A 15278-nucleotide genomic window follows, 5' to 3' on the forward strand; every position below is an offset into this window, starting at 1 on the left:
CGACGCGCGTCCACGCCGACCAGCGGAAGGTGCCCAGCCTGTGGGGGCGGGGCGAGCTAGCCGCGAGGACGCGCCCGCGGTGGGGCGGGGCTAAGAGGACGGGCCGGGAGCAGCGGAGCGGCGAGGCCAGGCCGCGGGGAGGGGCGGGGCCAGGCCGCGGGGAGGGGCGGGGCCACGGGGTGCGCCGGGCGGAAGGGGCGGGGAGAGGGCGGAAGGGGCGGGGAGAGGGCGGGCCCGGCGCGCGGTAGCGCGGACCCTTCAGTGCACAATGGCCAGAGCCCGCGGCGGAGCCCCAGCCCCACCCAGTGCGGAGCGCGCCGCGAGCCCCGCCGCAAGCTGAGCGCCTCCGCCCGCCAGGCGCGCCGGCGCCGGGCCATGTACTCGGGGAACCGCAGCGGCGGCCAGGGCTACTGGGACGGCGGCGGGGCCGCGGGCGCTGAGGGGCCGGCGCCGGCGGGGACACTGAGCCCCGCGCCGCTCTTCAGCCCCGGCACCTACGAGCGCCTGGCGCTGCTGCTGGGCTCCATTGGGCTGCTGGGCGTCGGCAACAACCTGCTGGTGCTCGTCCTCTACTACAAGTTCCAGCGGCTCCGCACTCCCACTCACCTCCTCCTGGTCAACATCAGCCTCAGCGACCTGCTGGTGTCCCTCTTTGGGGTCACCTTTACCTTCGTGTCCTGCCTGAGGAACGGCTGGGTGTGGGACACCGTGGGCTGCGTGTGGGACGGGTTTAGCGGCAGCCTCTTCGGTGAGTTGGACTGGGAGGAGAAGGCAGCCTCCCCTCTGCAAACTTCCACTCCCCACCCCGCTGCCCGCTCCGTGCGTCCGCCCCCCAGCCCGCCCCGCACCGCTTCCCGCTCGGCCCCGCGCCCCCCGCCCGACACCGCCCTGCTCCCCGCTGGCCTCCTCAACGCTGCTCGACCCCAACCGCATGGCGGGTGCCTTCCTCTTCCTCCGTCCCCTCCCGCCCCCACGCTGTCCAGGACTCCATTCCTGTGACATCTGCCCCCCACGTTGACCCCAAACCCCAGCCCGTCTCGTTTCTTCTCATTTGTTTTTACCTCCTAAGATCACTCAACAAGGCACGAAACCACGGCTTTTTACACCTTGAGGAAAGAGACGAGGGCCTGTAGAGTGAAGAGATTCAAGAAAAAAAGTGATTAACTCGTGAAAGTTGGAGGGAGTGATGAGATTACATTCATATACTACTATTTGTTTCCTAAAATGAGAGTAGAAAACTAAAATAGCAATGTGTAAAAAAAAAAAAAATTCTCATTAGTACTTGTAAACCTTTGAATGCTTTCTAGGGAGTGAGACAGTTTCATTCAGCTCCTCAGAATGCAAATTGGCATGTGCCCTGTAAGCTGTTTTTACTATTTTCCTTCTTATAGATGGGTTCCAGCACACCAGAATCTCGGGTGAGATTACAAATGGCTCAGCCAATACCATCTCAGGTGAACAAATACTGTAATTAGCTCTGCAGTCGGTAGATCTCATTAAAGTAGAACTTGATTGTTGAAGATTTATTTTGACAATACTCCTATTATGGAAGATTTAAGTTTCACTGAGACATGACGTTTTGAAGGATGATCAACAACTCAGCAAATCATTGAAGGAAGCGTAGGAAAGAAATTATTTTTTGTGTGCCTCAGGAATTTCATTTGTAGGGAGATTTGAAATAGAAATGTGTATTTCTCAAGGCTTAAAGTTCCTTTTTTAAATCCTGAAATCCGTTGATACTTTATTGCTTTAATCTTGGTAGGTTTGGGAGAACAAAATCTTTGTAGAATTATCAAAAATATTTTCTTATTCAGTAACCTCTATGCTATGACAAACCCAAATATTAAATTTGTAATGATTCATTTTTTGGTGTTTTGAAGGAGATAAGAAAATAGATTTTATTTCATTGCTTCAGAGGTTATAATATTTTCCTCCCTGCCCCTCATAAGCTTTAATCTGATAATTTCATTGAACAAACATTTGAAATTTAGGGAGGGGACTGCAAGTGTATGTAGGCTGTGGTATGGATGGCTATGGGATTACACTCCTTACATTAATTAAAAAATACCTATCAGGCAGTTTCTTCGGCAATGCTAAGAAGGTTATTCAAGCCCAAGCCTAAAGTATCATCAGTAGTGTTCTCCAGGGTAGTCAACAGGTGTTTGTTCACAGACATCAAAGTTCTTTTTTCCTTGAAGTGCCTTTTCTGTGCTGGAAAATTCTGTTTTCATGCCCGGGAGTTTGAACACAAGGTTGTACTGAGTTCTTTATAAGTGCTAGCTGTCATCCACCCTCTTCCTCACCTCTTTCCTCTGCTGATCCCACCCTCCTGTGTCTCCTAGTCACTTCTGCCTTCCTGTTTTTCTTCTTCACCATCCCTCCTAGGGTCCCAGCCCAGTGATTTTCTAAGTTCACTTAGATTTTTGCCTGAGGGCTGCCCTATTTTTCAGGGCATTTAGTGCTTTCAACCATGACTTTCTCCCTGTTTTTAATGTAGAGGTGGAAACCCTGAGATAAGAGATTCAGAGACTTACTTAAGCCCTGGGGGGCAAGTTAGTGGTGAAGTTACTACAGAGTGTAAAAAGTTTTTAGCAAAGATGATTTCTTTGCCTGGAGTAAATTCCAGAGTTTGTGCTTCTAGATCCAGGTTAAGAATGAAGAAAAGGAGGGCACTTCCTGAGTTATCCCTGAGCAAGAACTACCTAACAGTGGAGTACTGAAGGGGAGGAAGTTAAAAATGAGGGAGGTAGCTTCTTGATGCAGAGGCTTTTGGAGAGGCTTGCCCTATCTGTTGGAAAGACCATTGGCCTGATGGCACAAGAGTGGATCCTGTTCCTGATCCTGCACCTCATGCATTGTGTGGGCTTTCTCAAGTCACTTAATCTCTCCAGCCATCAGTTCTCTCTTCTCTATTATTGGGTAATTCAGCTTAATGCTCTGTAAGGCCATCCTACTTGCTTTGCATTTTGATGACCCCTTTGATATCTGTAGGTTAGAACGTGCCTGATCTTAGCGCTTGTTGATTGTGTCTTCTGCTCCTACTCCTACCCTGAGCCCTATCTTTCTAAGCCAAGAAGCAGCATGTACTATGATTACACCTCTTCAGATACCATCATAGATTCAGTCTCCGTCTTCACACCCTGCTGGAAGAAGCAGAATAAGTAATTCAGACATACTTATATTTATACTTGAGTGGGCCAGGCAACTGCTGCATTCTGTACTTAGTTCCTGGCTTCTTAGGGAATGCCAAAAATGAGTGGAATCCTTGATATTTTTGAGACAGAGGCTTTGACTAGACAGGACTGTTAGGATTGCCATTTTAGTTAAACTAAAGGTCAGTGCCCTACGCAATTTAATCTAAGTTCCAATTGAATGGCTTGTTTTACCAATATCCAGGATTATTAGTCATCTTGGGCTAGACAGGTACAGCTTGTACTGATTTATATTTCAGTAGGTTTAACAGTAGTGAAAACCAGAGCTCAAAACTGTGCAATGATGAATATTAGAAAGTTTAGCAGTATTGTGTATATAATGCTTTAGCGTAAAGACTTTCAGGTGAGTATGCTCTTCAGCACCTTGGCCGTTCTACCTCTGGCCACACAGGGCATCACACAGATGTCTTCCGCACATGGAACGTAACCAGCATTATGCTCAAAGTTAACAAGAGAACCTTTTTTTTTTTTTTTTTTTTTTTTTTTAACTTCCCCTTCAAAAATAAGAACAAACAGTGTTAGTCTTGGCAGAGGATGTTTAGATAGACCTTTTGCTTGGGATGCAGAGATTCAGGGTTGCAGAGACAGTGGCAAAATGCAAGCATCACTGTATTCAAATGTTAGAAGTAGGTATTATTTATGTTAAGATATTTTAATATGAAATCAGAAGTTTTCATTTTTTACTTATACTTACACACTTTTTTTCTTTTTTACTTATATGCATGTGTACATTCATATACATATTTTTAATGCATTTTCCTCCTCAGGCCTATTATGAGCCTAAATATTTTTAAATGGCCAGTTGTTTTACTGAATTAATCCTTTTGTAATAATCTGACTAAGTAATTGAGTAGAAATAGTCTCATGTTGCTACCATGAGATCCTAAGGGTGGTTGTGGCATGGAAAGGTCTTATATTCAGCTGTTCTGGAATCACACATAGACGGTAATGGCCACAGAAATATTTTTAATCATGGCAGTATGCACATAGTGTATAATCTGTTTCTATAAACAATGGAGCCACGTGTTCCTTTTAGTCTAAGCTCACAGCTGTGTATAGATTTATTCACATGATAGTTTTCTTAAAAGCTAAAGTTAGAGAATTGTATTATGTTATTTCTTCTTTATTTTTGTGGAACATTGTGTTCATTCTCTATTACTATGTTGCCTGATTCTTGGGAGGGCTGTTATGTCTCTATTGTCCATTTTCAAGAAATTAGAAAATATGTGAGAAAGCATTTAAGACATGCTTTAGTAGAGGTTTATGTCCAAATAAGAAGTCACACTCCAATGGATTGTCATTGTTGCATGAAATTATTTTTCTCTTATATTGTTTACAATGTATTCTTTCTTGAATTTTCTTCTTTCAGAGAAGAGTTCCAGTCACAAATGCATATATGATGCATTTTGACATTTACTGCTAAGATGAAATGCAGAAATGAAACCACACATCCATTTTAGTATTCTCAGATGTGATTAGATGTACTTGCTCATGTTTTTATGCTACTGACTTATAAGAAAAAAAATATTTTAAAAGGGTAACCATTAAACAGCTAGGACCTGCAACTTCAGTGCTTCTGGGATAACTGGAACATCAGAAGGACAGATTTTATTACAGCGTAATCACACCTCATTTCTTTCATCAGCAGTTGTCACCAGACGCTGTTACTTCCTAGAATGGCGGACAATCTTCCCACAGAGTTTGATGTGGTTATAATAGGGACAGGTTTGCCTGAATCCATCCTTGCAGCTGCATGTTCAAGAAGTGGTCAGAGGGTTCTGCATATTGATTCAAGAAGTTACTATGGAGGAAACTGGGCTAGTTTCAGCTTTTCAGGATTGCTATCCTGGTTGAAGGAGTATCAGCAAAACAATGACACTGGGGAAGAAAGTACTGTTGCATGGCAGGACCTGATCCATGAAACAGAAGAAGCCATCACTCTTCGCAAGAAGGATGAAACTATTCAACACACAGAAGCTTTTTGCTACGCCAGTCAGGATATGGAGGACAACGTTGAAGAGATTGGTGCTCTGCAGAAAAATCCTTCTTCGGGGGTGTCTAATAACTTCACTGAAGTTTTGGATTCTGCATTGCCCGAAGAAAGCCAGTCATCATATTTTGATAGCGACGAAATGCCTGCCAAACACACTCAGAAAAGTGATACAGAGATTTCACTAGAAGTAACTGATGTAGAGGAATCAGTGGAGAAGGAAAAGTATTGTGGAGATAAAACTTGTATGCACACAGTTTCAGATAAAGATGGAGATAAAGATGAAAACAAATCTACAGTAGAAGATAATGCCGATGAACCAATTAGAAATAGGATTACTTACTCTCAAATAGTTAAAGAAGGCAGGAGGTTTAATATTGATTTGGTATCAAAACTGCTGTATTCTCAAGGATTGCTAATTGATCTTTTAATCAAATCAGATGTTAGTCGTTATGTAGAATTTAAAAATGTCACTAGGATTCTTGCATTTCGGGAAGGAAAGGTAGAACAAGTGCCTTGTTCCAGAGCAGATGTCTTTAATAGCAAGGAACTCACCATGGTTGAAAAGAGGATGCTAATGAAATTTCTCACATTTTGTTTAGAGTATGAACAACGTCCTGATGAATACCAAGCTTTCAGGCAGTGTTCATTTTCAGAATATTTAAAAACTAAAAAACTAACTCCCAACCTTCAACATTTTGTTCTGCACTCAATTGCAATGACATCAGAATCTTCCTGCACTACAATAGATGGTCTTAACGCAACTAAAAACTTCCTTCAGTGTCTCGGACGGTTTGGCAACACTCCGTTTTTATTTCCCTTGTATGGCCAAGGAGAAATTCCCCAGGGTTTCTGTAGGATGTGTGCAGTTTTTGGTGGAATCTATTGTCTTCGTCATAAAGTACAATGCTTTGTAGTCGACAAAGAATCTGGACGATGTAAAGCAATTATAGATAACTTTGGTCAAAGAATAAATGCTAAATATTTTATTGTGGAAGACAGTTACCTTTCTGAGGAAACATGCTCAAATGTGCAGTATAAGCAGATCTCTAGGGCAGTACTCATTACAGATCAGTCTATACTAAAGACAGATTCAGATCAGCAGACTTCCATTCTGATAGTTCCTCCCACAGAGCCAGGAGCTTGTGCTGTACGGGTCACAGAATTATGTTCTTCAACCATGACATGCATGAAGGACACCTATCTGGTACATTTGACATGTTCATCTTCTAAAACAGCAAGAGAAGACTTAGAATCAGTGGTGAAGAAATTATTCACTCCGTATACTGAAACAGAAATAAACGAGGAAGAACTTACAAAGCCAAGACTCTTGTGGGCTCTTTATTTTAATATGAGAGATTCCTCGGGAATCAGCAGAAGCTCATATAATGGCTTGCCTTCCAATGTTTATGTCTGCTCTGGGCCTGACTGTGGCCTGGGAAATGAGCATGCTGTCAAGCAAGCTGAAACACTTTTCCAGGAGATCTTTCCAACTGAAGAATTCTGCCCTCCACCTCCAAATCCAGAAGACATTATCTTTGATGGTGATGATAAGCAGCCAGACGCTCCTGGAACCAATAATATAATAATGGCCAAACTAGAATCCTCTGATGAAAGCAAAAACCTAGAAAGCCCAGAGAAGCATCTTCGAAATTAGAAAAGAGCAATCTGGAAATGCTGTTTTGGACCTCCTTCATGGCATCAGAATTTTCTCATTTAAAGGACAGTTTCCCATATGAGTAATTAGAAGTGGTTATATATGATGAATGCTATGCAGATGTTGTCTTTAACTCTCAGACATTCAGCGTTGAATATCTTTGTTAACCTATCAATGAGTGATTTATTGATTATTGAACATTTTGTTTAGAATGGGCTACATGACCCAGAATCTTAAAACAGAGTTAGCTTTATTTTAGTATTGGGTATGTATGTAAGAGTTCCATATTAGCAACTCAGCTTAAAGTAATGTATTTGCTAATGATCTTCAGATTTTATGTTTGTCTACAGAATAATTAGTAATACCCAAGTAATATTTTAATTACTTTTGCAGCTATTACAGTTGCTGCGGCCTGTTCGAATAGTGAAACACACACAAATGGTAAATTGTGTGGATCTTTTGCATATAATATAAATGTATAGACATGGTGGTAGGAATAGCAATTAATACAAATGCCAATATGATAATAAAATACATTTGTCTATAATCGTTAAAAGATTAGCTTTGCATGATCCTTTATTCACTGTGAAGGTCTGAAGTTTATAATACCCACTTGACCCTTGTAACTGATGAGGCAATAATGCCACCACAGTGTTCTAATTTACAAAAAGAATTGGAGTTCAATTAGTGGTTGAAAACCTCATTTTGGGGAGGTTGATTGCAAAGGAAATTTGAAAGATGAGATTTATTCTTATTTAATATGTCAGAAAATTTCTGCAGTCCTGCTCTGGCACTTAAAAGAGCTTCCAACAAGTAACTTAGACCAAAAGGAAAAATGAAGTGCCCTAGGAGAAGATACTTCAGAAGGGCTGCTCTGAAATTTCTAAGGAGGAATTCTTAGGAATTCCTAAGGAGAAACAGAGTGAGGCCTTTTTAACCTGGGATTACAGATAGTTATAAAACCCTCTATAAATAGATTACCCAAGGTTTTTCAGTGAGAATGAAACATACCACCTTGTTGGCTCTACCACTTTAATTAATATCACTATAACATAACTGATAGGAATGAATCAGGGGAGGATTTACCATGTCCTTTCGGTTGTGTCCCACTTAACAAATTGTGAAGTAACAACCTTCTGTAATCTCTCTTGCCTCTTAGCTGTTATCCAGAGTATAGAAACTTTTTTTCTCCCAGAGCCACCCAACGTCATAAAACTGGTAGTACTCTAATGGTGAAAACCTGTGGAGCTGTCAGAAGACATGAACTTGCTTTTCCTCTAGTCCAGTTTCCATTCTTCAGAGAATGATGATCCCTGTGACAGTTTTTGCTCTGAAATAGTATTTATCATGTGCTTGGTACCTAGTATTATGCTTTCTCATGACAGTTTCTCAACAGTCCTGTGAGGCAGATTTGCATATACCTTCTGTATTAGTCTCGTGCTGTTGATAAAGACACACCTGAGATGATAATTTATAAAGAAAAAGGTTTAATGGACTTACAGTTCCATGTGGCTGGGGAGGCCTCACAATCATGGTGGAAGGTGAAAGGCATGTCTTACATGGCGGTGGACAAGAGAGAATGAGAACTAAGTGAAAAGGGAAACCCCTTTTAAAACCATCAGATATCGTGAGACTTATTTACTACCATGAGAACAGTATGGGGGAAACAACCCCATGATTCACTTATCTCCCACCAGGTTCCTCCCACAACACGTGGGAATTATAGGAGCTACAATTCAAGATGAGATTTGAGTGGGGACACAGCCAAACCATATCACCTTCAAAGAAGAAATAAGAGAATTATTAGTAATTTGCTTAGAATCTGGTATGTGGAAGAGCCAACATGGGGACCCAGCCTTCTGTGATTCTAAAACCTTTGATCTTTCTACTAACATTCACTGTTAGAAGAGTGTAGGCGCTGCAGGAGAAAGAGAAAGTGCCCACGAAAATTAGTCTGGCATTGCCGGGGGTAAAAAGCACACACTGGTCCTGCAGCTTACTGAATCAGAGAAATGTGAAGATAAGATGAACTAGGCAAACCTATTTTAGAGCATGGATCTCGAAGCAGAATTTGGCTAAATTTTAACAAAATGTTCTTCAGTAACACATCTCTTGATCTGAAGATTCTGTTAACAAAAAATATTATCAGGCCAAAATTTGTTCGGAATACACTAATTTTTGCTCCTCTATATGTGAGGAAAATGAGACTAGACAGATTTAAGTAATTGACAACTTACTTAAAGTAGCAAAGTCATGGATTGTATTGACTTTTAAAAATATAGTAAAGTCATATTTAAACTTTATCCTAAAGTTTAAATCTAACAAAACAACTGAAATACTTGAAATAGACCTATAAAATAGTAATTAAAATGAGAAATACATAAGATGATAAATAAAATGAAGGTGAAAGTATTCCAGATCTACTGAAAAGATTTTCAATATCACAGATTATTCATAAGAAATTGAGAAAAGGAACAATCAGAAGTTGCAAAAGATGGTATAGCCGAATATAATGGAAATAGGAAAAATTAGTCCAAAATAAAGGTTGACTTAGAAATGAAGAAAATGAATATATTTCTTAATACAAAATAAGTGGGAAATGAGAAGTTATACCAATAAAAAGCATTTAAAAATTTAGGGGATATTGTAACCCAGTATAATTTTCTGACAGGTTGGACTTTGACCCTAATGGACTTATTGGTGAACTTTTTCAAATGTTTAAATAATGTCTATCCATGTATCATGAGAGACAATATGCTTCAAATTGTCTTTTGAGGCAAACATGTTCTCAATACTAAAAGACATTTTTAGAAGGATTTTATTCTCAACAGATGCAAAATGCAAAATAAAATATTGGCAAACAATACAGCAACAAATAATTTACTATCACTCAGGAGTATAAGGCTGGTGTTAAGCAGAACAGCCATTAAATCAGCATCAAAAGAACAAATAGTAAAAATCCAAAGTATTAACTACAGATAACGTTTCAAAAATTCATCATTCACTGTTGATTTAATTATTTCTCTGGCAATGATTTAATAGACTTCTCGGAGTCTGTTAAGTACTTAAACCAAGAACTACCATTATTCCTACTGGGAAAACATAAACATTTCTCAAGTGGAAAGTAAACAGTGTTGGCACCATTTTTATATATGGTTAAAGAGACCTGTCATTGCAATAAAAGCCAGCATTCACAAAATGAGGAAGATAAGGAAAGTAGCATAAATATTTTCTATTAACGTGGCTTTACAACTGCTAAAACTTATAGTATAAAAATTTACTAACAAAGACTAATTCAAAAAGTTGCAGGATATACAATTTTTAAAAATCTCATTTCTACATCTTAGCAGTGACAAACTGCAGTGTAAAAAGTGTGTTTGGTTATTAATATATATGAGACTCCTAAAGAAAGTTATATGACTACATTGAGATAAATTAAGACAGATGCCTAAATAGAAGCAAGTTTAAAGAGCTATATTTTTAAACATGAGGAAACTCCCATGGGAGCTATGCTCGTGTAATGGAAAAGTAGTACATGGGGAGATAGGGAGTTTTTTGAAAACCAGAATTACAGTTCTCATTTCACTACTTACCAGTTGTATACTCTTGGGAAAGTCACTCCTAGTATCTATTTCACCATCTACAGAAGAGAAATACTTCACAGAATTATTGTGAGGATTGTTAGATAATGTGTTTTAAAATATAAAGCTACATCCAAAGGAATGCCAATATGTGACATTAGTATGAAATTTACTACAGTTCCATTTAACATTCCAACTGGTTGCTGTGTGGAATATGGCATAATTGTAATAAATTATTTAGGAAAGCAAGCAAAGATGTAAGTTTTTTTTAATTTAGGGGGAAAAAATGGGAGCCTTGCTCTCCAAATTCTTAAAACATGCTATTAAGCAACCTTTCTGCATATTCTGTGGTGCCAAGTAGAAAGTTTAGCTAAAACTAATAAGCCAATGGAAAGAAAGAAATATTAATAACTGCTGGTGGAAAGACTAAGCTAGATGTCAGTGTGGAAAGATTAGATCCACTTAACATGTGATATTCCAAATGAATTAAAATGTTAAGTATAAAAAAAATAAAGACTACGAGTCTCACACCAATAGTGGTATAAAGGAACTTCATGGCAATTGGCAAGATAGATCAACTAAGAGAAAAAATTTTAAATGTGTAGTAAATAGGAAAAAGACAAAACAAGATGGAATTTAAAAGAAGCTATTTGCATTACACATGGATGCACTCAGTTTTTGTAAAACTGTATGCATATCCATAAGGGTTTGTACTCTTAGGCAAATTTATAAAGAGATCATGTATAAATGATATAAAAAATCAATTTGAATGGTATTCAAATTTCCTAATATTAAAAATGCAGCTTTGACTTAGTTCATGCTATTGTATTAGCAAAATTGTTTTAATTGCATGTGTCCTCATAGCAGCGGCATTGTATATTAGTAGCCTTTAAAGAGAACTATGTAGAAGACTATAAAAAGGGCTTTATAACTGATCTTTTGACATGCTCACTTTGAGTGGCATATGCCCAGGAAAATATTTAAAAGAAAGAAAAGCTATTTGTACAAAGTTTTCTAGCAATTCCACTCAGATAACTTTAAGGGGAAAAAAAGCCCAACGATTGGGAAATGGTTAAGTAAATTTTGGTGTATTGCTAGTGCTATCACAGAATGTTATATAGCCATTCAATAATATTGATATATGTAAAACTGTATGCAAAAAAGTGAGATTCAAAAATGTTAATAAGAACATAAATTGTGTTTACTGATACATGTGAAAATTTAGGTCGACATTGAAAAGAATCAGAAGATAACATGTAATTAACTTCAGTTTAACATTAGGGGTTCTTTATTTTTCTTCTGTTAAATATTGATGTATGCAATAAAAAATAAAAGATTAATTGGTAAAGTGGTTTACTGAACTGGTGAGAAAATTACTGATTTCTTAGAAGTTTCTAAAATTCTATTTTAAATTAAAATATACATTTCTAGGTGTTAAAGTCAAAAAAGATCATCTTCAAATATGTGTGGCAGAAAGTTTTACAAATCTTGGTGGGAAGGAATTCTTGGTCAAGATGGACTTCATAATTTATTTTTTCTTAGTTGATCACCATTAAGGAATAGTAATAGAAATATTAGTAATACATTCTAGGACATCAGCATGAAGACGTCATATACTAATTAAAGTATGCCCCTAAATGCAAACATGTCACTTGGGAATCTTAAAAACCGTGGAGATGAAAGTTGGATTCATAGACGTGACCGAACCTGGTTTGCAGAGAGACCTGTGCGAAGGCCAGATCTTGGGGGACTGAGGATGCAACAGACCCTTTCTTCCAGTCAGCGTGAGAGATCCAAATCGAGGTGATTTAATTTAATAAGCATCCATTGAACACCTACTGTGGGTTATGAATTGGCATTATTCTGGGAAATTAGAGAGATAAAAATAAGTGCTCTGTACCTGACAAACATTGTGTTGGAATGTTTTCCTTAAGGTAAGGTACCTTTTACCTTAATGAGCATTTAAGACATTTTTTACCCATCTCACTCCCCACTGTAACTAGCACTTCCTGTTTCCTGGCAAAAGAAAAAACAAAACAGAAGTCTCTGCCTTGTGCACGGCATCCCTTTTAAAAGGTGGCAAAACTTACTACACAGTTGAAAACAGGTGGCTTAAAGGTTAAAAGCCGAATCATTTAACACTCTCCGAAATCTATTTCGGATGACATTAAGTGAGTTAAGTTTTTCACATTAATCAGAAACTTTTTCTTTTGCGTGGGGAAGGAGCCAAGAGGAGCTCTAGGGGATTGGGTCTAGAAGCCCAGGACATCAAGGGCTTAGGGAGAGGAAGTATAAAGAAATTAGATCATAAAGTTTCAATACCAAGAAATTCTGATTAAGATTAATTTTATTTGCCTTCATCTTGATGGATCAAGTGAAAGGCATGCTCCTATTGCATAGAGGTGGCTGCTTCCTCTGAAGATTTTCAGATTTTTATTTTAGTATTTTTACCTTCATTATAAAGAGGCATTTGTAGTGTAGTTCATTTCCTTTTAACCAGCAACCAACTGTATTCACATTTCAACAGCAGGGGACACAGTACTTCCAGCTTTCTGTAAGGCATGAACAGTACAAAAGCTGAGTGATTAACCTGAAAGAATTTGGCTATAACAAAAATATATGACAACAGTTCTGCTCCAGCATTTGTAGGAATGCTTTTCTCTTGACAACTACATTTTCTTACGTGATCCTCAGGACAACTGTGTAAGGTAAGAAAGGGCAGGTATTTATACCAGTTTTTTTGTAGATAAAACCTGAAGGAGTTAAGTGACTTGCCTCGACTCTCCTACTTTGTATTGAGACCCATTAATGAGAAATGAAATGCTACTGTTTCGCTTTGCTTGCATCTCAAGAGTGATTTATTACATGTAAGAGTATGTAACACATAAAGCACTATTTAAAAAGTGGTGGCTTCTGGAACTTTAGATTGGCTTTTCAACAAATAGCAAAATAATCCTATAAATTACAGTTTTTATAATTATAATAAACGGGCCAACTGCGATTGAAAGAGAAGGGAGTTAAGTTCACTCCTGAAATCAGAAAAACGATTTCTTTGTTCTGATATGTCAAGAGCTTAAAATCTTTATGTATAATACCTTCATTGGTCCCTGCTGGTGTCCTGTGATTCTTGGCATTTGCTTGTTGCTAAATATATATTTAATTCTACTACACTCTGGACAACTATTTAATATTAATAAAGGCATACACATCAGAGGAATGACTGGATTCAGAGGTGCAGGGTTGACAAAGTGTAGCAGGAAGATGAATACCTGATTATAATTCAGTCAGAATGAGATACATATTTAGGCATTTTATAGTTTAATCCTTGAGGATACTAGTACAGTGTGTTTTATGCCAGTTCTTTTTATTACACATCATATAATTAAAGCCCTTGAGTCCTCTATTTCTGCTCATTTGAGACTCTTACTTGTTCCGTATTCATCTCTGACATAAAAATAAATATTACCCAGTGTGGGGAAACTTTATTTTTTATCATTACTATAAGTTAATTTTACTATATTTGTAAGTTAAGTTTACAGTTAAAGCTTGTGTAACCATTGCAGTATTTTACCAGCTGTAAAGGAAAAATTTGGGGGAATCTGTTGGCTGAGGAGGTGCTTGGAGTCTTGTTTTTAGGCAATTAATAATACAGTTAATTTCCTAAAATGATTTAAGTGAAGTATTATGGAGAAATGAGCTGTACATTGTTCTGTTCTCATTTTATAAATACATAACATTATTTGTAATGACCCCTGCTGTTGAAACATAAGTACCAACCAGATACTAAAAGTAAAAAGCAAAAGACAAGAATTGCACTGGAAATAGTTTGTCAGGAGATTGTAATCTCCTTTCAAACAAAGACCGTGTGTATGGTCCCTCTGCATTCCCTAGAATTGCCTACATTTCACAGGTATCCCCACAACGATTTGCTAATTGAAAGACCAGCTAGCAGTTTCCAGTGGCTCTTTTCTTCCATGTCATCCTCTTGCCTGCACACTGTTCTAGGTTCCAACCTGAGGAACAGAGGACCACTAGGACCCATCTCTGGTAAAATATATCACAATCATAGTCCTGGCTTCTTGTATTATTAGTACAGATCATTAGTTTTAGGGTAAGCCTATATGAGTCAATAAAGCTACTTAAAAATAGTACACATTTAAATATAAGAGGTTCCATCTAAATAATTCTGCTAATTTTCTCCCATTAAGGCAGTGATTCTTAAACCAGAGTGTCTGGCCTTGTATTGGCAAAGTGTGGGGACATTCTGGTTTTCACATCTGGGAATCAGATGCTACTGGCATTTAGTGGGTCGAGGGCAGGGGTGTTGTTCAACATTCTGCAATGTGCAGGTCAGCTCCCTCTTAACAAAGAATTATCCAGCCCCAAATACCGATAAGTGCCAAGTTGAGAAAAACTGCACTAGAGCAAGTGTTGAATATTCATAAGGAGTCTGCTTGCCTCAGGTTTTCTGACCTGTATCAGTGCTCCTTCAACAGGGTCATTGTTGATGGGAACTGCTGTCTTTGCTGCTTCCATGTAGATCCCCCAGTTCCCCGCTCCCTTCCCTCACCAATCCACAGGGGCTTCCTTCTGGTGGTTTATTATAACACAGATTCCAAGACAAACGTCTGAGAATTCGAGAATATTTTTCATCCTGCCCCAGTTCGGTATAGGTAGAAATTTGCAAATTTTGGTATTTTTAAAATAATTTTATCCAGAAATACAGTTCCTCTGCAAAGCAATTATATTAATAGAAATGAGAGGTAATCTTTCTATGCATGGCAACTACCTCAAAATCAATGTAAAAATATTTTAGCATACTGTTTTTGGAAGGGGTG

At 38.6% G+C, this 15278-nt stretch overlaps 2 protein-coding genes across 3 annotated transcripts in view; both read left to right on the top strand.

Annotated features, from left to right (window-relative positions):
- The first annotated feature begins 228 nt into the window (after positions 1-228).
- Positions 229-15278, top strand: part of OPN3 (opsin 3) — a 48709-nt gene continuing 33659 nt past the window's right edge. The window contains exons 1-2 of one of the 2 annotated variants that reach the window (XM_054560915.2): positions 239-748; positions 4582-11801. In XM_054560915.2, coding sequence (XP_054416890.1) covers positions 376-748; positions 4582-4622 — 414 coding nt within the window. In that variant the 5' untranslated portion in view covers positions 239-375 and the 3' untranslated portion in view covers positions 4623-11801. Of the gene's footprint in view, positions 749-4581; positions 11802-15278 lie in introns of those variants that run through there. The other variant, XM_002809252.6, reaches the window with a different exon arrangement.
- CHML (CHM like Rab escort protein) lies at positions 4889-11801 on the top strand. Its single transcript, XM_054560904.2, has one exon. The coding sequence runs from the start codon at positions 4889-4891 to the stop codon at positions 6857-6859; it is 1971 nt and encodes a 656-aa protein (XP_054416879.1). The 3' UTR covers positions 6860-11801.

This window comes from Pongo abelii, chromosome 1, assembly GCF_028885655.2.
Source record: "Pongo abelii isolate AG06213 chromosome 1, NHGRI_mPonAbe1-v2.0_pri, whole genome shotgun sequence".
NCBI classification, from domain to species: domain Eukaryota; kingdom Metazoa; phylum Chordata; class Mammalia; order Primates; family Hominidae; genus Pongo; species Pongo abelii.

Bases quoted from the DNA above. Each gene is read 5' to 3' on its own strand.
- CHML (XM_054560904.2), top strand. From the start codon at position 4,889: ATGGCGGACAATCTTCCCACAGAGTTTGATGTGGTTATAATAGGGACA.